Source organism: Streptopelia decaocto (genome assembly GCF_964273445.1).
Source record: "Streptopelia decaocto genome assembly, chromosome: 3".
NCBI lineage: Eukaryota > Metazoa > Chordata > Aves > Columbiformes > Columbidae > Streptopelia > Streptopelia decaocto.
This window is the reverse complement of record NC_138656.1, coordinates 44605830-44633828: the sequence shown is the minus strand read 5'-3', so window position 1 is coordinate 44633828 and position 27999 is coordinate 44605830. Positions and strand designations below refer to the sequence as shown.

At 39.0% G+C, this 27999-nt stretch overlaps 1 protein-coding gene and 1 long non-coding RNA gene across 2 annotated transcripts; one reads left to right on the top strand and one right to left on the bottom strand.

Moving 5' to 3' along the window:
- The first annotated feature begins 68 nt into the window (after positions 1 to 68).
- On the top strand, positions 69 to 27440 carry ABCB10 (ATP binding cassette subfamily B member 10). Its single transcript, XM_082049181.1, has 13 exons — positions 69 to 432; positions 11050 to 11250; positions 11596 to 11798; positions 13651 to 13785; positions 15398 to 15544; positions 16317 to 16452; positions 18919 to 19014; positions 22315 to 22524; positions 22797 to 22876; positions 24194 to 24374; positions 24596 to 24639; positions 26191 to 26225; positions 26820 to 27440. The coding sequence occupies exons 1-13, from the start codon at positions 87 to 89 to the stop codon at positions 27109 to 27111; spliced, it is 2106 nt and encodes a 701-aa protein (XP_081905307.1). The 5' UTR covers positions 69 to 86; the 3' UTR covers positions 27112 to 27440.
- LOC309438173 lies at positions 442 to 11043 on the bottom strand. The gene is made up of 3 exons (XR_014183723.1): positions 2833 to 11043; positions 1866 to 1901; positions 442 to 1776 (listed from the first exon to the last, which is right to left on the bottom strand). It is a non-coding gene; the product is annotated as an uncharacterized lncRNA (long non-coding RNA).
- Positions 27441 to 27999: the final 559 nt, after the last annotated feature.

The following is a 27999-nucleotide window of genomic DNA, read 5'->3' as shown; positions in this document are numbered from 1 at the left end:
CCTGCCGCAGACCCGCGCGGCGGGGACCGGCTACAGAAGCAGCAGCAGCAGCAGCGCCGCCGCCTCGGCTCCGCCGCGCCGGCCGCATGGCGGGCTACGCGCCGCGCCTGCCCTGGCTGCTGCCGCTGCTGCGGCGGGCGGTGCCGCCCCCCTGGGCTCGGGCCGGCGGTGGGGCCGCCGGCCTCCGCACCCCGCCGCGCCCGGCCGGCAGGTGCGGGCCGCCCCCTCCGCCGCCGCTGCTGCCGCCGGGCGCGCCGTCCTGCCACCGCCTCCTCCTCCCGCCAGCGGCGGCGAGCAGCGCCCCGCGCTCCCTGAGCGCCGCTGCGGGCGCGGAGCCGCCGGTGCCGCTGCGGGGGCCTGCGGGCGCCCCGCCGCGCTCCCAGGCTCGGAGGCTGCTGGCCCTGGCGCACCCCGAGCGCTGGAGACTGACAGGTACCGGGGGCCGCCCCGGGGCTTTGTCCGAGCGGGGAGGGGGCGGCGGGGCGCCACGGCCGCCAGGGGCTCCGCTCGCCCCGCCCGGCGGGTCTCCCGGGGCCGAGGTGCTCGGTGGGCCGGGTGCGCAGCCCAGTCGGGGGGTCTTGCCCTGCCGCCTGCCCGAGGGGCCGGGGCGCCGCCTGGAGCGGTTCCAGGTCGGGTGAAGGAGAAGGTGGAATGTGCCTCCCGAACCCACGCATCTGGTAGAATGAGAGAACAGCGTGAAATCTTTGAGCGAGCACTTGATAGGTGTGGAAAGCTAAAATCGTGCTTTTCCCCTCCCGCCCCTTTGACACCTCTTCATTTATTGTTCTTTCTAAGGGAAGGCAAAAGTTTTGTAAGTTACAGAACTCCCTGTTTTGCCAGTAGTGTTGTTGGTTAATGCCTCTCTCCATATTCAATGCTGCTTCACAAGCAGCCTGCAGTAAACTCGGGTCTGAGACTGTACAGAAAGAAGTAAAAAGAGGAATGCTAAGTAGTTTGATTTTGTGTGTGTGTGTGTTCTTTTTGTTTGTTTGTGGTGGGGTTTTTTGTGTGTTTTTTTGTTTTTTTTGGGGGGTAGTGTTTGTTTTAGTTTTTTAATGCATTAGATAAACTGGAGTTCTACCTCCCAAGAATTGCTTGTCTAGAAGTTTTTAAGTTGTTTTGAAAAATATTTATTTATTTTTAGTTTATATGGTGAAGTCAAACACAGTGGTTGTATAAATTGCACCCTTAACAGAGTGATATTATCTACAAAGAATAGAAAATTTTTCTTCACATTACATCTCACTGGGATAATAGGATAGTAGTTGTCAGTAAGAAAACAATATAATATTATTATGTGGTTTGTTGTTGTGTTTTGTTTTTTTTTTAACCCCACCTTTATTGGTGGACAGCACCCATATTAATCATGGCAGTGTGAGGCCTGTAGGCTTTTGTAAAAACTTGGGTAGTGCTCATGGAATGGGTAAACGGTGTTCAAAAGAGGTGAGGTAGGTAGACTTAAATAAAGAGGTGGTTTTGAGAAAGATTAAATACTTTGTACAAGATTTTATTCACAGTGGATAGTTAATAGAGCTTTGTTACACGTTGGCATTACATAGCCCAAGTATTTTGGATCCAAATAAATTTTTATAAGAAATTAGAAGTATTTTAATGCTGTGAATACATGTTTCAAGCAGCTAATACCACTGTCTTGGGTGTGCAGAATAAAAGCAGAAGAAAATTGATGAGATAGGGTTGGATGGACAGAGGAAAAGGTGTAATGTTCAGTAAGGCTTCAGTCTTGCTCAGGCTTATTTTTCTTCATTGGCTTGTGGGCTAAAAAGTAAAAAAAACCTTTGCCAGTAACTAATGTTCAGTCTATTCATATTTTATTGAAGAATTGAGTAGATGATCAGATAGATTACCTGCTGATTTTACAGTAAAGTCCTTTGATTTTCCCACTGAAATGGAAACAAATGGATCAGTTATTTTAAGGATGGCTTTTAAGAGCTAAAGGCCCCTAACTAACTGAGAAATTAATTTGGTTTCCTTTACTGGGCACTTGTTGCCAGCTTGTTTATCGCAGGCAGGGCAGGGTATACTTGTTTGTAATTGTGTTTTAAAATAGGGCTCAGTATCCTTAATCTGTGCAGTCTGCTGGTGGTTTATTTAAGTAAATAGACTGCCACAGTTACTAAAAATCAGATACATGGAAGTTTGTCTTTTGAGATAACAAAATGGCCTGAATTAAAGTTTTTAAAAAACCCACAACACAACAACTTGATAATATCACATACTGAGGATGGAAAAATGTGCAAACATAATAACTGCTTTTCAACTTTCTATTGGTCTTCGTTTTAGGAGAGGAGTAACTTTATGTAAAATTTTTCTTTCTTGTTGACTCTACTTAAGGGAAAACTTTCGTTCTTAAATTGTAATTAATTGGGAGGATGGAAAAGCTAACAAGGAAGATATTTTCATGATTATGGAGTGTAGGAATACCAAATAATGGATAAAATGCCTTTTAAGTGGCTGTAGGGAAATCACATCTGCCAGTTGTATCTAAGATGTTAAAATATGTTGCATTTTGTTCCTGTTCCATATTTGTACTGAGAAACTAGTCCTAAGAACTCTGTGTCTGTTTTTCCTGCATTCAAAGAAAGAGGAAGGCTTATGGTTTCACTGTGTGAAACAATGAACCTAGGGTAAATCATTTAATTTCCTCTTCAAGTCTGTATAATGGTAAGCAAATGATGTGGGATCTCTTCAGAGGCTTCACAGGTGCAGTTTTGTTCTGCAAGAAAGTTTGGCTCTTCCAGATCTTTTGCATTTTATATAAGCTATAGTTGGTAATACAGGTGTATAGCATTACTGCTGTGGAGTGATACACACCTTTTCTGTGATCTCACGTGGCACAGGTCGTGATATCCTGCTCGTTGCAGTTGCATGTTGACATTCACAGTCACAGATGGTGAAGTAGTTGTAGTGATGCCAGTGAAGATCTCAGGAGCAGAGGGTTATTTGTGAGGAAGCTGAGCAAGACTTTGATCACCTGTCTTGGTGCGGTGGGGAGATGGTGTCAGCTGAGGAGATGCAGGTACAGAGGTGAAGGTGACCTGCTCCGGGTGTGACTGTCACCAAAAGAGACTGTTGCACCTTATTTTACAGAGGGCCTTTTCACCATCTGCTGGCCAAGGAAGAAGCGATGAGCTCTGGCCAAGAGTCCCAGCATGCTGGCACATAGCATCTCTTGCGATGCTCTCCTTGCTGAAGGAGAGTCTGACCCTTCACAGGCTCTTAGGCATAAAAATAGATGTACCAAATATCTTTCTGCCAGAAAAAGAAAAATATATATCAGCGTAATATGTTCCATGTTTCCTCTCCAGTTACTTCTAGAGTTGGGTAGAGCTTTGAAAACATTTTAAACAGGACATCTTTGTTAAATTTGGCTGTTCATATTAACAGTGGTAAAAAGATGGCTAAATACTATGGTGGGAATTCTGTTAGTGGCCACAGTTTTCTGCAGTGCCATTAGGAGTCTGTAAATTTGCAAATTCTATAAAACCTCCCAGGTTTAACAAAGGAGAAAAGTAATTTTAGGAGTTCTTTGGCTGATCCTGTGCAGGCAGTTCAGGTAAACCTGTCTTCAGTTAAATTCAATTCCCAGGGAAGAGGACAGGGCCATTGTTTAGATTATTAAATCTTGCTGTGTGTGCGAGGCCACAAAAATGCCTTTTCAAAATGATGCCTCTTATTTCCTCCTGCCTCCTTGTTTGTCCCTGTGAGAATCTCTCTGTTGCACTTTATCCAAACCACACTCAAAGAAAACAATAGTTGTATTGAATTGTAAAGAAAGCACAAGGAACTCTGAAATTTTTAATCCAACAGCAATGAGTGCCTTTTTCCTATGTAACACTTCCTGCCCGCTGAGCCAAAGAAAGAAGGTTTGTTTTGTACACAGGTCTTCTCTAGACATGTGCAAGAGATGTTATTTCATAAGTTTCATTTTAGAATTTTGGATGTAATTTGTAATAACTATCTTCCTGTAGGTTAAAATTTGCCATGAAATTGGCAGACCACTGCCTTGTTCATAATGTGATTTTTCTGTACTTTAAAGTTACACCAGAGTTGTACTTTCCCGTACATCTACAGCAATCTGATATTTCTCATTCATGTTTTGTAGTTTCCAATGAAGAATAAATGCCTATGAAAACAATTCTTAAAGAAAGGCAATTAAAACAAAATGAAAATGTTGTACTTAAGACTACCTGATTTTTTTTTTTTAGGTGTATTCTTTGTAATGTAGTTCAGAAGCTATTTTCATAATTAATTTGATTGGGGTAGTATGCAATTTGAATATTTTGTACAAGATACAGACAGAAATGTGTAACACATCAGCTGCATTGCTACTAGTAAGTCATGCTTTTGGTTACTTATAATTATACAACCTGACATTTTTTTATGTTAAGTGCTTGAGTAGAAGTATCTTTGAAAATTTCAGTTATTTTAGGAAATTAAATTGGACAGATAATATGTATTTAGTTTGTAGTAACATTTAAATGGTTTAATTTTGAAACTTTTGCTCTGCCAAGCTTTGTGGCATGACTTTGAACATCAGCAGGCAATCCACACAGTGTTAAGGACATGCTTTTCCCGCCTCCGTTTAAAAATTAATGGAAAGTCAGCCATGTGGTATCTCTGAAAAATCATTTTCCATACACCCATTCCACCCTTGACAGTAAGGCAAATTAATTCTGTAGTGTGCGTAGTGGTAAGGATGCTAGTGGGAGCAGAGGGAGGGCTCACAGGGACTAGAATACCCTTCTCTTTGGAAGACGGATTGAACCCTGGTCTTGTCAATCTTGTGTGCTGTCACCCTGTAGCTGGGAAATTCCTGGCCAAAATTTGGGTTCACCTCTCAAGTCCATGTATGTGGCCACTGTTTTTTACTGTAAAGTGGCTATGCTCATCTCAAAGCAACTCAACAACCACACTTAACTTGAATTTCCTGAAGGCAATTCTTGTGAGTTTGAAATCGTAATTCCTGTATATATGATACAGATAGGGATAATGTACAGATTGTTTTCTCATGTGCAGTGTGCCTTTTGTAGAAATCAAATAGGCTTACATGTTTTTTTTTGTTTCCCCACTTAGTTTTTCTTCTGATTTTGGAATGAAACTCGCAAAAGGTCCAAGCAGCCTTGTAGCTTCATCACAAAAAGTTTGCTTTCCTGTGGCTAATTGGTGTCGGTTCCTTATTTTAAGTTGGTGGTGGACTGTTAATGAAGCTACTTGGATAAGACAACACAGAAACAGTAGCTGCTGACCACTGTGATCGGTTGGGTGCTTATAGCTTGTTTTCTCTGCAGAATGTTTTTGCTTTGCTGTTTGTGTAAATTGTGAAGATAGAAGAAATAATCACAAGATTGGTCTGACGTAAAGACTCTTCTACAAAAGATAAATATGAACAAATTAAATGCTTCAATTTTAAACACATGGTGAAAAAGAAGCTGTGCTCTCTCCTGAAGATGTAGAGTTAATTTATTACTTTACAACATTTGGTGATTAGAAACTTGGCTGATTTTTATGGCTGAGGACAATCGATATCATGAGAAAACACAATAGAAATTTTAAAATATATTGTCTTTGAAAGGAATTGTGGCTTAAGGATCTCCAACTGAACTCCCAGCATGTGTAATTAGTGGTTTATGCTATTTTAACATGTTGTGATAAAATACAGAATTTACTATTGTTTTCCTGCTTTTCTGAGTGAGCTCTTTACTTCTGCTGTATCTGAACTACAGACTGGTGCCTTGTCCTGAAATAGTCCAGGAAAACTGTTGAAAATATTCAGAGGATTCTAACCTGGCTATATGAGGCTATTGTGAGTTTGGATGGGACAGTAAGCTTTTAGAAAAAAAAATGATAGCATTCCCCTTCCCTCCACCCTGAATTGCTTTTACATTTTGTGCGTGGATGGTGAGTTCTCCAAATATTTTCTACAATGACAAAAAAAAAAAAGAAGTGAAAAAATAAAAAAAATCAATGGGTTCTTGAACAGGCCTGTTTGTGATAAGCTATTTTTTTGATGTCTTAAAAAGACTAGCTTGTGGTACTGTTTGTATTGAATAACAAATTATAAACTAGAGATAGCATTCCATCTTTGCTCCCAGGCGGAGGTTTTGCACAGCTCTGCGTAGGGCTCCTGTCAGGCTGTGTGCCTTCTCTTCCTCTCCTGTGCAAAGTGAGAGGCTTATTTGCTTTTCCCTTTCTTGGGATTCCCCAAATACCTGTGTTCTGCTCTGCCTGGAAGGGCACTTCTGTTAAATATCTTCCCTGAAAGCTCCTTCTACAAACCCTCTATAGCCTTACTCTGCAAAGGCTCCTTGACATTTTGTTTCCTTCACAGCAAAGGATTCCTGGCAGGTCTGTCCTGTTTGATGATAGGAGCCTTGTTGAGGAGCTACCGAGGGTGGTTTCTGTCAATCCTGAACACCCAAAGACTAAAAGAACAGGCTTTCCTCAAGATGATAGACTTCTTACGGAAATTGCGTCGTCTAAATGTACTGAGCATGAAAGATGCCACCAGCCAATATTCTGGGGCTTGCTCCTGTGCTGGTATCTTGCTGTGCCCTCCAAACCCTGGACACTGGTCTTGTTCATGAGATATTATCTGAAATGTAGCATCTGTCTCTTTTGTTTAATGCTGTGCCACAGCAATTTTCTGCAACTGATAATTTCTCCAAACTGTTGAATAATCCTGGTCAGTAAGATGACCCACAGCATGCCAGCCCTTTAGTCAGCTGTCTTGAAAATACTTTCAAGTTGTGCAACTCTATTGTTATTGCACCAAAGCAATCAGTCTTTGTCATTTGAAAACCTGAACTGCTCTTTTGTGCTCAAAAAAATAACAAAAGAAAAAACACCACAGATTCAAATACCACATCAACCATTTATAGAATACTCCTATAAACATTTCCTAAAAACTGATCATCACTGGAAATAGTAACTTGCAAGACTCAGTAACTGATGATACACGCAAATTAAGACAACTCCATTCAAGAAACTAGCAGCTTTCCAAAATGCACCAAGAATACAGTATCCAACTGTGCTTTCAAGACACGAACTGTATTTTTTTTCTGAGCACAGCAGTGTAGTTGTTCTTAATAACGTAAGGAGGACAATTCCAAAAAGTTCTTCTTGCATGATAATAGGTGCAGTCCAGATAACATGTATGAATTTACTTTCACTCAGAAAGAAAACCACACCAGTCATACCTACCCTAGAATTGTACAGAACATCCTTAACTGCTTACAGTGTGCTTTGGAAAAAGATTCTATCTTGAAATAAATATTTGCAAAACTGACTCTTCGCAGGGTTGATACCAGTCCTTCAACCTCCCTATATTAATCCAAAACAAATCCCTTGGGGGCAAGGGTTCTCCAAACGGAAATGGACTTTGCCTAACTAATAAATATAAAACTTATCAGTGGATCTTTCTCTCATAAAAGAACAATTGAAGAGCCCGATCCCTGTGCACGCACATGATAGAATGTAGTAGACTTCATTCATCATTCCAAATGCCCTTGTGGAAAATAAATGTTAAGCTAAAGAAGTCACTGTATATTAGAATGAAACTGCACAGATAACTGGTAAAGGACATTCTCACTTACTGGTAGAAGGGTGCTTGTCACAAATCCAAAGCTTGCTTTCTGATCTGCCAGCCCTGATCTTCAAATGAAACCAGTAAAATACTTTAAATATTCAGGGAGGTAGAAGTCATAATCTTACTGAATAGTGAAAACCAGCTATTGGGTCTTGTTGCTGTGTTACTGTGCACTGCCAAACATCATCATTACCTTATTTTTCTGTCCTTCATCCCTGATGGGCTTGAATGATCTTAATTCATCTGAGGTCAAATCTTTCTGTATTTGTGTTTAAAATAGTCTTTCCCCTGACAGGCTCGCAAGCCATTTTTTGGCTTTGTACACTTCCACATACTGTAGTGGGTGAGAAGGATGCTCTTGTAAGAACCAGCAAAATTAGAGCCTTTCACTCTCTTGGTGGTGTTTGTGTATGTGGAAAATCTGGTTATTACTCTTCGGAGTCCATGTTCTGAAGGGAGGTTTCTGATAGCTCTGTCTAGTTGTTGCCTGTAAACATCCTGGTTTATCAGTTGGTGATCAATTCCTTGCCCCCAAATACATCTATGAAATGAAGCTGCAGATCTTCTGTCATGAAGCAAGCTCATAGTAGCCTTGAAAAAGAGCATGTTGATCTTAATAGTGATGAAGGCATCACTTTGTGCATCCTTCTGGATTTCTGTGCAAACAGACAAGCAAAATGTTTGTGTAATGTTTCCAAGAGGACTGTGCAGCTGCTGCTGGAGCCGGCTTGCTTTGTCTTTGCTGCTGTTACCACGTTGTCATAGCCCTGGTTTGATATGTTCCATTGATCTGCCTTACATTCGTTTTGTTTTCATTTCACAGCCTACAAAAAATATTTACTCTAAAAAATAAAGCTTCCAAAATACGCTCTTTTGTTTGACATAATTTTCTGGGTAACAGAGTAACCTATGTGAAACTAATACTATACAGTTTACTCTGACCTTTTTTTCTGTCACTAACATCCTTCAGTGTCACTGAAGGGTCTTCCTATCTGGTTGCTGAACACCTCGCACTCCTCCCTTTAGCCAGTTATCACAGTGACAGCTCTTCTTGGAATGAGGAGATAGAGTGAGTGTTTGCTGATTCCTGTTTCTTCAATTAGTCAGTAGTTTAAAACAACAACAACAAAAAGAGCAACATGTTGTCTTCTGTCCTGTTTTCTAGTTGTTCTGCTGGTGTAATCAAAGTGAGAGCTTCAATTAGGGAACCTTATTTTGCATGTGGTTTTTGATTAAATTAATAAAGACAGGTATATTGCTTAAGGGAAAAATGAAAAAAGACATCTGGATTATATAAGCTTTCATCTTTGAGACTGCATTGTTCTGATGTATTATTGATACTTTCAGTAATGTTTAAGTAGTTTAGTAGTCTTCAGTTTGTGTTATGTACTACTATTTGCTTTTAGTTCAGTTAAGACTGTTGGAAGTTACTTACAGTGAAACCCACACTAGTTGGAATGAAGAAGAGCTGAAGGTAAATCCAAGCCAGGAAGGTTGTACCATGAGACAGACACATATGGGATTTTTAGCCATACAGTCCCCTTCCTTCAGTTAATTAATATGTCTTGTTCCAGCCATAACTGAGAAATTGTCTGGACTAGTGGAGATTGAGCTGCCATGCAGCACTGTGCTTATAAGCAACACTTCCCATCATCTCCACCTGCCTCACAGACCAGCTTTTCCAGACAGGAGGTGACCTGGCTTCTGTTGGACTTTGCTGCTTCACACCAATGCAGCCAGCCTGTTAGTAGGGTCACTCTTTCTTATGAAGTTTTAGCTGGTAAATAATATGCTTATGAGATGTGTGCATGGCATGGATCACATAAGCTTGCAGCAGGAAGTCTTTCCCTTTCTACTCTGGCTTCTTATAGTTTCTATAGCTTCAAGTTAAAGATCCACATCCTTCATTTAGTGGAAGGTGTCCCTGCCCATGGCAGGGGCCTTGGAACTTCATGATCTTTAAGGTCCCCTCCAACCCAAACCATTCTGTCATTCTGTGATCTTTCACGTGCTTGCTGGCCTGAGTGTAATGCAACGGGAAGATCACAAACAAATAATGAATAAGAACTGCGGGCTGCAGGCTGGATGCAATGGCAAGAATAAAGGGATAAAGCGTGTTTGGGCAGAGTGTGGAGCTCTCCTGAGACTGCTCTGGGGCACTGCAGGTGAAGGTGCAGAGAAGTGTTTGCTTTAGGCAGTGGCTGGTATGTATTTTTTTGTACCTTGAATTCTGCATCATAAATGCACAGCTGTATTTACACTTCAAGTTACAACTCAAACAAAGCTTTCCACGTGTGTGTGGAGGTGGTAAGAGGCACCAAACCATCTGACACAGATGTTAGAAATACTGACAGCAGTGCACTGCTGGGAGGCTCTCCGCTGTCTTCATCGTGGAAGTAACACAAGAAGCTCAGTAGAATGGAACTAAAACTCAGGCAGCTTGAGGATTTTCAGTACATTGTCTTTTTGCCTTTAAAGGCATTATCTGCTAGTGGTTTGTAGCAATCCTATGGATGGTTGCTCTAGGTGTGGGATTGGCTGTTGGAAAATTACACTGTATAAATGGCATTGTTTGTTGTGGTTCAGTGGTTTTCATATCAGGTTTGTTCAGTTTTCAGTTCAGATGGGGTTTTTTTCTAGCTCTCAGCCTTCCAGGTTTGGCTTGCCATTTCAGAATCAAGCTGTGTTCTTGGCTCAAGAAATTTCTTTGCAGATTGAAGTTCAAAAGGCCAAGTCTTGGTCCAGTGTGATTTTCTTACTCTCTGATACAGCTTCAAACCGTTACACAGGTTGTTCCATGGGTGATCTTGCAACTGGAATTCAGGAGCTCATCAGCAAATGTACTAATTCAAAGTTATGCTATTATTATTTTATACCAACAATAGTAAAGAGCTAACAAAAAAAAATTTATATAAATTTAGCCAGTCAAGAGTAAATCAAATGGTTCCCTCCCTCCAGTAAAACTGTGTGGTTTAGAGTTCTCAGATCAGATCTTTACTTCAGTCCATTGCTATCTCAGATATAGACAATTGGAAGCTTTAATATGGTAACAAGCATGAATAATAAAACCCAAACCAAACAAGAGTTGGAGGATTGTATGTGAGATATGGAAAATTTGGTAATGGTTAATGCTTTCTAAGGATAACATTTGTGAAAAGTTAACTTTGTTGGATGGTGGTGTGGAAGGTTAGACAAGATAAGTGATTCCAGGACTGTGCCTGTATACAGAGGCTTTCAGGGTCTTAAAATGTGCCTTACCTAAGTTAATTTGTACAGACACTTGAAATATCCCATTTAGAACTGGTCCTAGTGGAATGCTGATTATTTAATACTGGCCCTATCAAGCTTAATAGAAATTTCAAGTGGAAAATTATTTCATATGTACTATTAATGATCTTCCAAATTCAGAATAATTTCCCTTTCCTTTTCCTTGTTGATTGCAGCTGCTGTTGGTTTTCTGACAGTTTCCAGTGTCATTACCATGTCAGCCCCTTTTTTTCTGGGGAAAGTTATTGACATTATTTATACAAATCCTGGTGAAGACTTCACTGACAGCCTGACCAGCCTGTGTGCCTTGCTGAGTGGAATCTTTTTATGTGGTGCTGCTGCTAATGCTACTCGTGTCTACCTCATGCAGACTGCAGGTGAGAACAGAAGGAAAAATGTGGTACAGAGAGTCATTTTTTTTCACAGAGTTAGGATATCTAGTGACCTGAAAGAAACTATTGGCACTGGTTGAGAGATACTCTTGGAATCAGTAGCTTTTTTTACCAGATCAAAGGTAAGCTAATAGTGCAAAGGTAAGTATGCCAGAATAATTGTTCACTTTTACTTACTGTTACATGACATCTTAAAGCTCACTCTCTTCTGGTAAATTAAAACTCTGTAATGTTATTTGTTCAGTGCTGCATAATCCTGTGATTTTTCTGTTGTTGGTTTCTGTGTGAAGTCTTATATGCCATGTTTAGTCAAGCTTCTGTTTCTGACAGGACAAAGAATTGTGAAACGTTTGAGAACAACCATGTTCTCCTCTGTTCTGAAGCAAGAAACCGCTTTCTTTGACAAGACCAGAACAGGAGAGCTGATAAACCGCTTATCTTCAGATACAGCCCTCTTGGGCCGTTCCGTGACTGAAAACCTCTCAGATGGGCTCAGGGCAGGAGCACAAGCATCTGTGGGGGTTGGAATGATGGTAAGGTGCTCGCTTCCCTGCTTGTCCTTTCATGTAGTTTCGAGTTTGTTTCAGTTCTGTTAGGGAAAGTGTGAATGTCATTCAGGCCGGACTCTGTTGTGTGTTCTTGGATACAAGTGTATTTCACTGGTTACCTGCAATAACTTTTATGTACTGCATTGCAACAGATGATGTGCCTGTAGCCACTTGATGTTTACTCACAATGCCAAAATACGGAGAAAGAAGGTTTGAAACAAGCTGCTGTTGCTGCCCAAATTTATCAAGCAAAGTATAGGAGACAAATAGCTTTACTCTGTTCTCACTGAAGATATTAAAATCAGTGATAATGTTCCCATGGTTGTAGGTAAAATAGGGTGTGAAGGGCCTGATGTAAAAGTCATTGAAGCTGGTTGATTCTGGTTCAGGCCTAAGTGAGCAAAGGCAGCACTGAATATCAAGTTACTGCTGAGGACTTGTACAAAAAGTGTTAGTCTTTCTGCTTTAGTCTATCAGTAAAGAATATATTTAGGTAGGAAGTGTGTTAATGAAGGCCTCAGTGCAGTGCACCAGTTAGTATTCCTTCGTGGCCAGTTGGATTGCATAAAAATCTGCCTTCCTTTGATTTTTTTTGTTTGGTTGGTTGGTTTTGGTTTTTTGGTTGGCTTTGGTTTTTTTGGTGGCATTAATTTCATTATGCTTATCTGAGGAAAGATACGTTGGTTGCAGTTATCTTTGTTGAAGGTGTGATAATTTCTGCTGTCTACCTGGAGTTAAAAACAGCAAAAAGTCTCCTCATAAAAATAAGCTTCCAATACCGATGTGATTAGAAACTGTTACGAAGTTTCCACTATGAAGCTTTAAAGCTTTAATACGTTATCAGTGGTAAGAGTTATGGCTTTCTCTATTGATGTAAGCAAAGAGAGTCTAAGGCTTTATGTTACCATAGATTAAATTAAATAACTTTATATAAGGCATTCTGCTCAAAAATGGTGCCATGATACAGTGTTAAAAGGTTGCCCAGAAAGAAGAGATTATTATCAAATAATTACAAAGACTGCCAAGTTGATTTTGAATTTTTCTGGAGGGTTTTGTTTTCAATACAGAAAGTAAGATGAAATTAAAGCACATTAGATCTAGTTTCAATAAATCTTACGAAAATAACCTAATTAGGGGCTGTGATGATGATTGTTACAAGTGATAAGGTTTTGCAACAGTAAATTAAATTCATTATTCCAGGTAACAAGCATTTGTGGGTGTAGGGAGCACTGGTGACTCCGTCTGTTCCCCGATTACCCAGAAGCCACGTATGATATTTCTCTTCTCAAACTTTCTGTATTACGCTATCAATTTAAAAGTTGTGAGAGCGCTTTAGAAATTATAATAGCTTACATCTTTTCAGCATCCCCAAGAGATTTCCTGGTAGGCCTGTTTACTGGCAGGTTAAGATACTTGGCTAAGACCACACAGCGAATCGGTGAGAAATAAAATTCAGGCCGCTTTGCTTATAGTCCTTTGTTCTAACCATGGGATACATCCCAGATACTGTGGAGAAATTGATATTTTGCCTGAAAGAAATAAAAAATGATAAATTCATGTATTCATTCAGCATTCAAGAAGAGACTGGACAATGCCCTCAGACACGCGGTGTGAACTGTGGGGTTGTCATATGCAAGGGACTGGAGTTTGACTCGATGATCCTTGTGGGTCCCTTCCAACTCAGGACATTCCATGATTCTATAAAAGACAGCATGGCAGCACTAAATTACAATCCTACCAGTTTTAGAAAATTCTAGTGAGGAAAGTTGCTCTTCACTATTCCAGTGGTTATTTTTAATCTGAACACTAACCCCCGACACATACCTTTTTCTTCTAGTTTTTTGTGTCTCCTAGCCTTGCTGCATTTGTTCTGAGTGTTGTGCCACCCTTGGCTGTTGTGGCTGTGATTTATGGAAGATACTTGCGAAAACTTACTAAAATGACCCAAGATTCTCTTGCAGAAGCAACACAGGTAATCTTTTGACAGATGCTTTCTAATTAACTTCAAAGTTGCTCTATTGTATTTAGATTAATGTCTCTGAAGTTCCAGATCTTTTGAAGATAATTGTACTGTTCATTGTCCTAAGCCATGCTGAGCCTGTAGTTTTGCACCTGAATAGTGTGAAAGGTGAATGTCAGTAACACTAATTCATAGATCTCAAAACCAACCATGGTTTCGTTGTCCATAACAATAAAATCTGGAAGTACCTTAGGAATTTGGAAGTGGAGGAAAGGATAAGGTGATTAGGCTTTAGCTTTGTGAGAACATATAAAAAAAAAATAATCAGCCTATGAAGTTCTGTGTAATTTGATACTTGGGCTTAAAAAAAACACTTTTCTATGGTTATGAGTTTGAAGCCATCAGAAGCATCCTAGATGGGTCCATCTTTTAAGACAATTTTGCTAGAGAGTCCTTCTCTGGAATGAATCCTTGATATTTGACCTTGTTGTCAACTGTTTAATGTTTATGAGGCTTGACATTTTTTAAACTTTCCTGAGCATCTCAGTACATACCCAGATATTTGGGAGAAAAGCAAGGGAAGCTGTTGTTTCTAAAGAGGCTGTTGTAGAGGGGCCCTCATTGTGCTCACTGACTGCACTGAAATATTGCAAAGTGCAATTGGAGAATAGTAGTGATGGTGACCTTTTCCTCAGAAGCTGAGGGTGAGGAAACATCATTAAAAAGCATAGAAATGTTATTAGGAAAGATCTAGTTAAAATAGCCACAGTTGTCAGCTGTTTTAAACTTGGGATGTCCTTTGTAGGACTTCTGCAAATTGTCTGTGCAGAAGGAAGATTAGCTTTCTTCTGTTTATCTTCCTCATCCTGTGGTGAAAGGCTCATGCCTTTGTAAACGGTGTGGGACTTCACATGAACAAGCCATTCAGTGTTTCATTTGAATTTTCAGGTTGAACGAGGGCTGGAAGAAGGATAATTATATTTTTATATCCTATTTTTACTCACAAAAGGGGGCCTTGTTTTTTGTAAGACCATCACAGTATCTATTAACAACTCAGTCTAATTGGTTACAATTGAGATCATTTTAGAATCAATACTTTGCTCTTTAGAAGTTAAAATACTGAGTTGAAATGAGACATGGGTAGTTGAGCTCAATTAATTTCTAGTGTTGCTTTAATCAAATGAGTGGAGTTGTTTCAGGAAATAACTGCAGGCTTTCTTGCATGATTTAGTGTAGAATAAAATATTCTTTATGTTTCCCCTCCTCACGTTGCAATTGCAAGTTATTGAGAATAGTCATTTTCTTCTGTGTGTTGTTCACATCAAATTAAGGGTTTTTTTTAACCCTACTTTTATATTTTTCTATCTCTGCTAGCACTTAAGGCAATCTTGAAGTTCTTTTTAAAATGCCTGGGCATGCAGTTTACTTTTAACTGAATAGAATTTAAAAAAAAAGGGAGGATGGGTGGGGAGAGAAGGGCATGAGAAATTTTTCCACTGGTATCCAAAGGAATGTATTTGGAGATTAGTGTAGTGATATTCATTTAACTTTCAAATGTTCTTTAATATGAACATTCCAAATTGTGTGTCAATATGTATTTGTTCTGTTCTTTACTTGAATGTAGTTAGCTGAAGAGCGTATTGGAAACATAAGAACAGTTCGAGCTTTTGGGCAAGAAGTGGCTGAAATGGAGAAGTACACAAATAAAGTTGATTATGTGCTACAGCTGGCTAAAAAAGAGGCACTAGCTCGGGCAGGCTTCTTTGGAGCAGTAAGTATTTTTGATGGAAGTAAAGCGACGATGTTATGCCGAGTGTCAATTATCTTAAAATTCATGAGGATACTTTAAAATCTGCAAATAAATTGAGTGTAAACTGAATCTACATAAAACTGTGGGAAGACTGAACTTAAATCAGTCTAAATTACTGTGAAACTGCACCTCAGGATACAGTGGTATAATAAAACCAGTTTAAGCCTCTATTTCTGTCTTGCACCCTGTAGCTTGGTACTATTTATCTGAGCCCATACCTCCTATTCAGGGAACGAAACTAGTGGAAACCTTCTCCCACCATTAGTGTTTTACAGGTTTGGGTTCCTGATGAGATGAGCATCAACTGTAATGAAGCTGGGAGTGGGAGGGTGGATGTGCATTTTTCCATAACAGTTTGCAGTGAGTTTGCTTAATCTAACTGCAACGAAACTGCAGACTGTCAACTCTTCTCCTGTAATGATGGTTGAGAATAATGTTTGGTGTTCCTTTTAACCTTGTGGGGAAGAAAAACAAAGAAACCCAAACGAACAACAAAAAAGTGTTGCTTGCTTTTTGAATGTTTGTTGGATAGCACAGCGCAATGTCACTGGACACCTGTCTGTCGGCTTGCTTTGCTTTATAATTGGTTTTGTTCAAATTTAACTCAGTCCTATAAAAATCCAGTTACCCATAGTATGGGAATTCTTTTATCAGAAGGAAAATTCTGAAACAACATTTTAGAGGATGAAATTCAAGATGTTTTTGATAAAACCTGACTTCTTTTTTTCCTTAGACTGGCCTTTCTGGAAACTTAATTGTCCTCTCAGTCTTATACAAAGGAGGATTACTAATGGGCAGTGCCTACATGACAGTTGGTGAACTCTCATCTTTCCTGATGTATGCTTTCTGGGTTGGAATAAGCATTGGAGGTATGGAATGAGAAATTAGATTTTCTTCACTTCAAAGCATTACAGTCAGTATGGGGGTGGGAGGGAAGAAGCTCTTAAAAAGTCTGGCTGTCTTAAAAAGTCTCTTCCAAATGATCTTCCCAAGAAATCATACATAATTTTTTTCTGAAGAGTTAATGAAAACAATAATTTATAACATAATCTTAATAAGGCCTTCCATTTTTCCAAAGGGGATACAGAGGTTATTTTTGCGATGTGTGTATATGACAGATACATATTACTTTAATTTTCCTTGGGTCTAAATTAAGATACTTGCTGTATTGTGTAAATAAATAATACTGGTATTATATTTCTTACAAAATGTGTGGGTCTGTGCTAAATATACTCTATTTAGAAAGACATGTAGAATTTAGCTGTAAGTCAGTGCAGAGTGTCTTAAGCTGGAAGAGTAAACACAGTGCCAGCAGAACATCACACACTGGTGCTAACCTTTTGTTTTTCCTTACTGACTGACTCCTCCTCGAAGCTCAGACTCTATAATCTACTGGCCCAGAAACAAACAGTTCATCTTTTTGACAGAACAGTCTTCAATACTGCCTGCAGGCAAAAATGAAGATAAGCTACTTTGAAGTTTGACAACTGATGGAAGTGTTGGTTCTTTAAAATGAGTCTGTTACTTCTGATAGACAGGCAGGGCAGTGCAGCTCATCTGTACTCTGGTAAGACTAAGCCTGATACCATGGGAAGCATAAAGATCTGCCTGAGGGCAAAATTCACAAAACCTGCTTTTTTGGATATCAGCATTCCAGTGGCAGCCATTCCAGCTAACATACCCTTTCTTCTCTGTTTAAGTCATTCAAGTTTGGTTAACAGACCTGGCACTGTGAAAACATGGGACAAATTAATGTTAAATAAATGAAAAATAAGGCTAGAAACACTGATAAATTATCATTTAATTAACTTTTATTTGTGTTAAAAACATCTTTTTCAATATTCTACTTAACATTATTGAAGAATATAGTTCTGCAGAGAGCTCGTTCTCATGGAGACTCTGAAGGAGAGGTGTCTTGCCACTAGAGGTCTGCCTGCCTTGATGTCTACAAGGCATATAAATCTGCAGAGTGCAAAGTCTATTTGCTTGGTGTGTGTCATAATCCATACACATAGGAATTAATGCAATGAACTATGAAGTTCGCTGCATAATTTTGGACTTTGCCCCTTTCTGTTGTAACAGTTCGTTGTGTTTTCCACCAAATGCTAAAGACAGGTTATGAAAATTAAAAACATTTTCTAATTAGTGTTTGCTGTCCGTATTATACAATGCTTTTTTATGAGTGGTTGTGAATTTGCGAACCTTCGTGTCTCAGTTTCAAGACAGTTTCTCCGTTTCTCAGTTTCTCCGATGCTTGTGCCTTCTCCCCTGTGCCCTGGTTGAGGATGTAGATGCTTTGGCTCTTTTTTCCAAGCAGAAGGCTTCTCACTGTGGCTAGTGCCTTGTGTTGCAGCTTTCAGAGAGTCCTCAGCAGCAGTATGATGAAGTGCCCTGTCTACACTGAGAGACTCATGACCTTGTGCTGCACTTGTTGCTCTGCAAAAATAAACCAGTAAACCTATTTTAATATACCTTGGGTTTTCTTCCCTCCTGAAATTACTCTTAAAACTGTATGCATTTCAAGGTGAAAGTGGAATTCAGAGATTTGAATTTGGTTCCTCTATTTTGAAAGACACACAAATGAAGAGATAAGAGATTTTGTATTTATGCCTTAGGCCATTTTTGGCTCCAGGCTGGTTTCTATGTTTATCTCAGCTGGAAGGCCTTTCAGCCAAGCCAGCTCCGAGGTGACTGACACAGCTGCTAAGAGCTGGGATCCAGTACTGTATGTAGGCCTTGTCCTTAACTTTTGCTTTCCCCAGTAATGATTGAAGCATGCTGAGTAGGGAGACATACTTCTTTACTACATTATCCGTTCTCCACATGGCTTCTCAAGCATCAGTTCAGCCTTAGGTTTTGTGCCCTCCCTCTGCTGTGGCTGACACAGCCAGGCTCTCCCACGGTAGTATAACCCTGTCTGGACAAAGAAGGGCATTCAGGGTGCTCCGTTCTACAGAATGATTTTGTAAATATAGCTGATGGTATGCAAGGCTATTTCTCTAAAGTTGGATACTGTTCTTCCTGACAGATGAATTTAAAAGAGTTGCTTTGCTTTTGAGTACACGCAAGCTTAAGTGTATTAACTTTTCTGATTATTTTTTTTCTTCAGAATGATTTGTTTTACAGATATAAATAAGCATAGTCAATAAGGGTTATTGGTAGCTCTGAAGTGAGACTACACAGGATTTATATCAATTTATATAGTGTGTTGGAGTAAAAGTTTCCCTACAAGTCTAATGCTTCAATGCTGGTGATGAAAAGTACAATGCAAATGTAACGTTTCATGTGTCTTGCATTCCTTATGGATGCATAATACTCTTCTGCTTTTTGTTTAGGTCTAAGTTCCTTTTATTCCGAACTAATGAAAGGACTAGGTGCTGGTGGACGTCTATGGGAACTTATTGAAAGGAAGCCCCAACTGCCATTTAATGGTGGGTCCTTGGTTTGTTATTGTTCATTGGTTGATTTTTATCTTATTGGTCACCAGTATTTCAGAAGAGCTGTCTAATACTTGAGGTAATACCAACTTACATTCTTTCAAAAGAAACTAGATACAGTGGTAATTCTTCTGAGTTTTCCTAACTATGAAACAGATAATGCAAATTTCTTTAATCAGAAGTTTAGAAGCTATAAAATTTTTTCTTCGAATTAATTCAGAATATTTAATAATATTTAAATATGGCTAATAAAAATACAATGCCAACACCACCTTATTTATAGCTTTATTTTTCGGAAGCTAGACGACGCCCTCCAGTATTGAGTATATTTTGTATAAACAACATTTGCATGGCTCCATCAAAGTAGTTCAATGAGCTGCTCATGGAGGATGCTTTCTGTGTGAATTGCTGGTTTATTGAATCAGCTGCATCCCACTAAGCAAAAGTCATACGTGAGTTTTTACCAGCTCTATAGGTTGTTAAGAAACGCAATATAGCAGAGTCCAGGTGATCTGTCAACACTGTAATTTCCCTCTAAGTTTTGTATGGTCCTCTAATTTAGAAACCTTTTAAGGGCTTGTCGAGGGTTTTGATTGCGGGGTGACAATAAAACTCTGGCAGATGTATTGTTAACCTCTTATCCTCCCCGCCTTCCTCCTTTTGCCTCTCCCTCTTCCCCCTTCCCACTAAGGACAGGCGATCAGGAGGAAAAGAAGGACAGAGAGAAGACGGTTGGAAAAATTAAATATGTTTTACTAATGCTACTGATAAGAATAGAGAAAATAACACAAAATATACAAAACCAATCTTGAAAGTCTCAGCAACTGCAGAGCCGGCACCCAAAGTCCTGGATTGGACTCTGCAGCCAACCGGAGCTGGATTCAGTCTGTCACTAGGCCTCAGTTCGCAGGGATGACTAGCAAGATCCTCTCCTAATGTCAGCCATAAGCAAAAGGGACAAAAAAGGGAAAAAGGGACGAGATCCTCATGATCTCCCACTTTTATACGAAGTATTCACGTGAATGGAATGTTATACACAGTGGGTCAGTTTCTTGGTCACCTGTTTCTGGTTGCCCCTCTCGCGAGATGTCCATGCATGCTTATCAATAGCTTTGCATTTCATTGCTGTGTTTACCAAAATGTGTATCTGGTTCTCCAGGAAAATGCAGCTAATATGAAAGCTTTAGCTGACAGGCAAATTCACTAAAAGAGAAACTTGTTTTTTAACAAAACCAGGACAGGGCTGGTGTAAAAGGAGGAGTCAGAAAGGAACATCCAACAGACCTAAGAGATTTTTTGAGTGAGCTCTGGCTTTAGGGAATAGAGTTTTATCTTTTGAGTTGGTTGATACAGAGGTTTTGTTTTGAAATGCTGTTCTTCAAATTTCTGTTCTGCTTTTGTCTCCCTGCACTGGAATTCCTCGAGTTCTTAATCTGATGGACACCAAGTCATAGTCTGGCCTCTGTCTCATTTCTCTTCACAGCTGCAGGCCTGTCTGTAGGATGCTTTTCAGTGTGCATAGACTTTACATAGTGAAAAGTAACAATATTGTCTCCAAGGGATGGAGGCAGACTTGGAATAGCAGCTATTTGTCCAGAAGGTAACCACCAGCTGGCTAATGCACACACTCTTGTCTGCGGCAGCACGTCTTTTTTTTTTTCTGTATCTAGAATCCCAAGAAGAAACAAGCACAATCTTGTGTATAGCTTTAAGATATTTTTACAGTAATATATAGAGGAAGGACTTGTGGTCCCAGACTTCCTGTATTGCAGTAGATTTCAGTGTTTCAGGCCGTGGAATAGACTGTGTAAGAACTGGAACTGAGAATAAAGATAAGCGATTACTTGTTACTTTGATACTAATAAGGATGATGCTGCTAGCACATGATTCAGCAAATACATTTATTTTCTCAAAGGGAGGTATGCAGACCACTGTGGTTTTACCTGACAAACAAGTTACAATGTGTATGTCCCTGAATTAAAGTCAAGGAAGGAATCTGAAATTGTGTGCTCTTGCCTTTGCCATTTCTATGCTACCACTGTTGAACTGAAAGCCTGAGAAAAGGAGGGAATCTGGGAAAAAGAAAAGGAAAATAAATTATTTGGTCTAGAGCCAGCTGGACTAGTGAAATCTTGAGTGCTACTGGTGGGTGTCTGTGCTTCTGATCCACAATTACTTGTTTAAACAAACATGGGCACATTACCATGTGCTGTGGCTAGCTGGGCTTACTTGTGTGCTGCATCTGAAAAGAATTAAGGGGTTTGAATCACATGTCTGTAGCATGAACAAACACTACTTGAGTGTTGCTCTGGTGCTGCCAGTTTTCATGAAACTGACAGGATCTTCATCAGTGAGACCACCCTTCGGGAATGCAGCACCACTGTCCACTTAGTTTGCTTTGTGTGGCTACATTTAGCTGGGATTTAACAGGGCTTGAAGAAATTGTGTTGCTTTGTTTTACCTGTTTATGAGCTTTTTCTAGTGCTGATAGGCTTTTAAGATAACTGTTTAAATAAAATGCTGCACTTCAGAAAGAGGTTGGTTTTATTTATCTTTGCCAGTCATTCATTCATCATGGTTTGTTGTGGTATTTCACAAACTGAGATGCTAGTTTCAGTGAACTGTTGCCTAAGAGTCATGCCTCTGATTGGTCTCTGAATACACTGTCATCTTGAAGTTATTAAATATACTTTCCATGTAAAAATCTAAAGAATGGCCATTAATATAACAAATGTAGCAGCAGCTTTATTTTGGTGACAACCTCTGCTTAAAAGCCACCCAGTTAACAGGTGGTGGAGAGGGAACTGCTCTTGTTTGCAGATGAGGGTGTTTCAGGGGACTTTTGTGGCTCAGTGAAAGGGCAGTAAGTGATTTGCAATGTTTATCTTTCTGTATCTGTTCTGTGGCAACAGGACTTTGGCCTTCAACAATGCCATTTTATTTAATTGCTCCTAATTGACAAGGCTTAAATCATTTATAATATATTTAAAAATTCAGATAATTCTACCAGAAGTGAAGATTTTTAGTTGTTAGGTATAAGCAAGATGCAAATTCTCCCTCTTGCTGCAGATAGCCTGCAGGTTCACTGCTGGTGAGCAACCTGAAATTGCATTCAGGAAGGAGTGGTGCACCACACTGATTCAGTCATGGCTGAAATATAACCCTTGTGGTCCTGAATTGTGGCTTGTAGCCATCCCTAGATTTAATGTGGAGATAGATATTTCTATTTGGTGTCTGTAAAGCAAGTTTTAGGAGCGCTGACCTGAGTTTTGTTTCTGTATTTTTGTCATACAGAGGGAATTACATTAAGCAAAGATACATTCAGAGGTGCTCTGGAGTTCAAGGATGTTGAGTTTGCGTATCCAACACGTCCAGAAACATCCATTTTCAAAGATTTTAGCCTTTCCATTCCAGCTGGCTCTATTATGGCTCTGGTTGGCCCAAGTGGTACGGGGAAATCAACTATTGTATCCCTTCTGCTGAGGCTGTATGATCCTATCTCAGGTATGTTTTGCGTGTTGGTCTCATTCAGGACAATTGATGCTTTGCATCTCAGATGCACCTGATGAAGAGTTGGGGTTCCTGTGCTTGAGGTCCTGATGTGACTGTTCCACTGATGGACCGTGCTTCTCTCTGGGACACATAGTTACCTTGTTGTGGCGCCTGCATAACTTCGCATTTCTCATCCACCCACATGTCTTTGTTCTCACCTTTTCTTTCCAGCTCTTTTCAGTACTTGCTAGTACACACTTGACTTCACTGTTTCTTAATTTAAGGTACTATCACTGTTGATGGCTTCGATATCCGTCAGTTAAATCCACTGTGGTTCAGGACAAAGATTGGAACAGTAAGTCAGGTAAGGAAAAAAAAAAAAATCTGAGTCAATGAAGGAACTTTGTGTGATCAACTAGCTGTGCCTCATGTTTCTTCTTTCTAAAACAACATAATCTGTCTTCTCAGTGAAATCCCTCCATCTCACCATAACTGCTGTTGTGTATGCTCTGTTCTAAAAATAAGTATTCAGAGCTAGTCCCATTATTCTGTAGTCCATTTTTACATAATCATAGAAATTCAAAGTGTTAGCTTAGAAGAAAAGTGTGCATGTGGAGACTGGAAAGCACATTGCTGCAAATTGTACAGGTATGATCATTTTCATGTTTGCTATGATTTGGTGAAGAAAGTAACATAAATCACATTTTGTATTAATGGAAGTTACACAATCATATTTTACACAACCATTTGAAAACTGACCTTCTGTGTTCTGTGTTGTTTCTAGGAAACACAGTTCTATTAGGAAAGCAAGAAAATACAGCACTGCTGGCACTTACTCTTGTAGTGCCCACTCGCTAGCAAGCCCCAGACTCTGGAATTACAGAGAGATATTCAATGATCTCTTAAACTGACCAATTAAAATACGCATGTTCCTTCCCTCGTCTCCCCAGATGCTTCACAGAGCAATAAAGTGTTAGGTTAATGTTCTGGTTAAAAGCATAAGGATAACTGGGTATATATTGCATTTCAAATATCTATTTTATGTAATAATGCCACCAAAGGCTTTTGTAGAAAAATGATTTTCCTGTGGGCACATTAGCATTTTTCTTTTTGAATGTATGTATTCCATTTGAGTTAACAGTAGAAGATTCATACTGGTATTCATACTATAGCATGTCTCCTCTTTATTTTATAAAAGAGCAGACTTAGCTTGTTTCAGACATTTTCCCATGTTACATCACTTTTTCTATCTTCCAGTCCTCTTCTCTAAGCCTTAATATAAATTAAATGCACCAAATGCCATGAAATCTGTGTAGAGGTTAAGAGAAGAATCATCCTTGTTGCAAATAGTTTTATGTAGTAAAGCACAAAGGGAAGTTTTCTGATGTGTGGATGAATAGCTCTTTTTGAACTCTTCCTCAAAGAGTAGGAATTGAGGGTTATGTTATGTTTTGTCAGTTAAAAAAGTTAATTGGTTTTCACTGGCCATTTTAGTGTTAGCAGAGGTGTTTTTATTTGTTTGTTTTTAATTCAGTTAACTCTAGCTTACGTGTTGTTTTGTATGGATATAACAGAAAGTTATGCTGGGTCTTGTAAGTGGGATTTATGTTATTTGAGATACAGACAATGCATGCATGTAATTACAGATCTACCATATTAGTTATGTCTTTGAATTTATCAGGAACCAATTCTGTTCTCCTGTTCTATTGCTGAAAATATTGCCTATGGTGCAGAGGATCCTTCTACTGTGACTGCAGAGGAGATTCAGAAAGTTGCAGAAATAGCTAATGCTGCTGGTTTCATCAGAGATTTTCCAAAAGGGTTTGACACTGTAGTTGGAGAAAAAGGCATTCTGCTTTCAGGTACATTTTTATACTGCTTCTTTCAAATATCTTGCTGCTATAGAATTAAGTAAAAGTTATATTATTTTTTGTTACCAGTTTTTTCTCCAAGTCATAGCCTGCCAAAAGTATTAAAAAAAAATCCCTCCTTCATCTCCATTTCCCCCCACTTTAAGTACATGTGCCTAATTCTGCTCAGCCCAGCTCATTCCTATTTGAATTTACTGAGCTTTTTCCTCCAGGTGGACAGAAGCAACGAATTGCAATTGCTCGAGCTCTGCTCAAGGTGAGCCAGTGCCCAGAGAGCTATTTAACTACTTTGTGGGGAGGCCAGATGGGTTAAAAAGAAGGAAATATTTCAATGGAAACGGTGGAAAAATATTTTTAAAAAGAAAATTATATATTTTACATTAATGGGGAAGTTTGAAAGAGCTGAGTGTTTTAACTAAAGACAATTTATGTATTTAAGTGCTTATTTCTATCTTTCAGTCATGTTTTTCTGTAGTTCTTCCCAAGACTGACGGTAAATCATTGTATAATGGCTCACTTTCATAAGACTGCATCAAGGATGAAAGATTACTTTAGGAATATGGTGTTGGTGAAGTCATACATGACACTTCTCTCCCTGTATTTAGATCTCTGTCATTTATGAGTTGATTTTTCTGGGTTGCAGTCTACTAGCATAGAGGTGCCCTGTCTTGGCTTTGATGGGAGCTGGTTTTGATTTGGGACAAGATGCTATTTCCAGTACAATGTTGTGTCTTTTTTTAATTTTTTTTTTTTTCCTAAGGGCTGGCAAGGGTCTGGCTTTAGGGCTCTGTGCTGCATAAATTTGAGGAGGCCTCTGAGGACCAGAAGGAACAGGGCATTTGGGTTCAGGGACAGCCATGGGGCCTCACAGGAAGGCAGTTTAGTGCTGGTGCTCAGCTGGAAATTTTGAACCTTGCTGAACCAAGTTTATGTGCACATTAAGCTGGATGGGTCTTTATAGCATCCTAGCATGTCCAGTTCTGCTAGATTACTGGGATTTTTTCGTTATACCAGTTCCCTTTTACCATGAAGACTGAAAGGCTGATTGCATTTCATGTCAAGTACATTCCATGGGAGTAGAGGCTTTATTTGGGGGGAAAAAAAAATTGTAAAAAATGAATGAGTAGTTGATATATGTGGCGGGGAGAGGTGCAATGGAGTCCCTTCTCTTGCAGATAAAGTTTAAAGCTTTTACTGTCAACTTAATCAAGGAAGGTTGGTTTACATAATTCAGAAGAGGCTTCTTAGGGTTTGGAGTGCTGATGATTTTTTGTTGTTGTTGTTGTTAAATTTAATTGGGAAGCGTTCTTAAACGCTAGTTTTTAAGTACTACATATTTTGTCTGTGGGTGAAATACTGCTTGTGGGTATTTGTTTTCTTTTTATTTTTTGCTACTAGACAGTTTATATATAGCAAACTGACAGCAAGCAGAGGGTAGCTGAGCCTCTGTGAAAAATCCACATAAGAGCAGTAAATAGGAAGTTGAACTTTTGATAACAGTGCTGCCAAGTATGCATTAAAAATCATCTTCTGCCTTTACTTCGTGTCTTTCAAATAGTTACCAGGTAAAATAATGGTGTTCTGTTACTTCAGTTTGGAAAATCTAAAGATGGAAGTGTGTTGTTTCTGTTCTGTCCTTGTAGCATTTATACTTCTTAAAAGTAACGCTTTGAACAAAACTCAGTTCTTTTGATGAAATATTTACACTTACTTGGAGTTTTAAGCTGTATGAATCCTGTTCTCTATTGATACAAATATTCAGATCTTGTCTAATTGTTATTATAACCAATTTTACTTTCTTTTTCAGAATCCTAAAATTCTACTGTTAGATGAAGCAACAAGGTAAGAAAGAAAATAAATACAACCTTAGAAAATATCTGATCTGGGAGGTATTCTCTCTTCTTTCTTTCTCTGCATACCCTCGTACAAATAATCTAGCCCCTTATTTTTCTCTACCTACAAAAAGAATGTGCCTTTTTAGAATGTATGAAGTGGTTAGGAAACCTGTGATAAAAGCTGTTTATGCAAAGGATAGCTGATACACTGTGTTGTAATTTTTCATGGAGTTAAATTTGTAATAAGTAACTTCATTTTGAAACATCTACTTAAAGCTTTTTTGTATCTTTAGTTTAAATGAAGATCTTACTGTAAAACAAAGATGATTATACTGCAGTGTAACTTGTTTTTCCCACTGAATTAATTTAGTGTTATTTCTCCATGGATAAGTTTGCATATGAGAATATGCAATGCCTATAACCTGAATGTGTGCTCTAAGCATATTCACAAAGCTTTCCTGCAGTTCCATTGGTTCATCTTCACCAACAATACCAACGGTTTGCAATTGTAGCAAAATAAGCCTAATGCATGCAAAACTAACCTGTCTTAAAATAACAAATATCCTCCTCTCTCCCCTCCTTGCTTCCTATTTCTTATTAGTGCTTTGGATGCTGAAAATGAATATCTAGTGCAAGAAGCCCTGGACCGGTTGATGGAGGGGAGGACAGTCCTAATTATTGCTCATCGTCTGTCTACTATTCAGAATGCTGATTTTGTTGCAGTCCTTGGTCAGGGTAGAATTCTCGAATGTGGAAAACATGAGGACCTACTTGCAAATCCAAATGGACTTTTCAGAAAACTAATGCAGAAACAAGCTTTTCTTCAAAATAGTGATACTTTTGCATTAGATTTACAATCCAGAGAAGAGGATGTATTAAAAGGAAATGTATGAGAGGATGTATGAGTAACAGAGGCTTACAAAGAATATAACTTATGTTTCAGTTATGTAAAGTAAATGTTATATTTTTCCAAAATGTACAAAATATTCTTTTGACACTTAAATGTGTTTAAACTTTTTATTGAAAGCTTTTTAATAATTATTGCAACTTTTTAAAATGTCTATCACATTGAGATCATTTTAGTGTATAGATTTTTCTGCTTTGTGTTATGTTGAGACTGTTTAGAATCTTGTTTGCTGTAATGCACTGTCTGATGATGTGCTGCATTCTCAAGTAAGTCCAGTATTTTAAGACTAATTAAATGACAATCTTATAATTTTCATATTATTGTCTCTTCCCTTTTCAAGGAACTTTTGTTTTCTGTGCTTGTCAGTAGGCTTAAAATGCTAGAACTCATAAATGTGTGACTCTAACGTACTCTGAAAGGTCTGTCTGACTTCCTTGCACTGTTTGTTCTGTGGAAGTTGGTTGTGATCACCATCTACAGTTACTGCAGGAAATTACATATGAGAACACATTTTAGAGAGTATGGAAGTATGAGTTGGAGGGAAGTTCTTTAAAAATCAAACAAAAGAGCAACCAAACAAAAAACCTAACTGACTTTACACAGAGACAAAGGAAGTATGTTAGTATATTGTCAGCATAGGCAAATTTAAAATTTGCATGCATTTTCTTCCCTTCTCTGTTTTCCCCACGCTTTAGTTTCACTTCCCGTCTAAGGTGACGTCCAAAAGAACATGCTCTTGTTTTTTCCTTTTTTAAGTTTTTTATTGAGACTTAAAATTTTATTCATAGAAATCCCAGGTTTTGCCCAACTACCTTATTAGGGACAACTAGTAAACTACCTTCTCAAGGACAACTAGTAAAAGAGTAGCATTACG

What these genes read in the sequence shown, in the direction of transcription:
- ABCB10 (XM_082049181.1), top strand. Translation starts at nt 87, where the DNA reads ATGGCGGGCTACGCGCCGCGCCTGCCCTGGCTGCTGCCGCTGCTGCGG. An exon ending in AGATTGGAACAGTAAGTCAG is followed by an intron (nt 22,877 to 24,193) that starts GTAAGGAAAAAA and finishes TGAATTTATCAG; the next exon opens with GAACCAATTCTGTTCTCCTG. An exon ending in AAAAGGCATTCTGCTTTCAG is followed by an intron (nt 24,375 to 24,595) that starts GTACATTTTTAT and finishes TTTTTCCTCCAG; the next exon opens with GTGGACAGAAGCAACGAATT.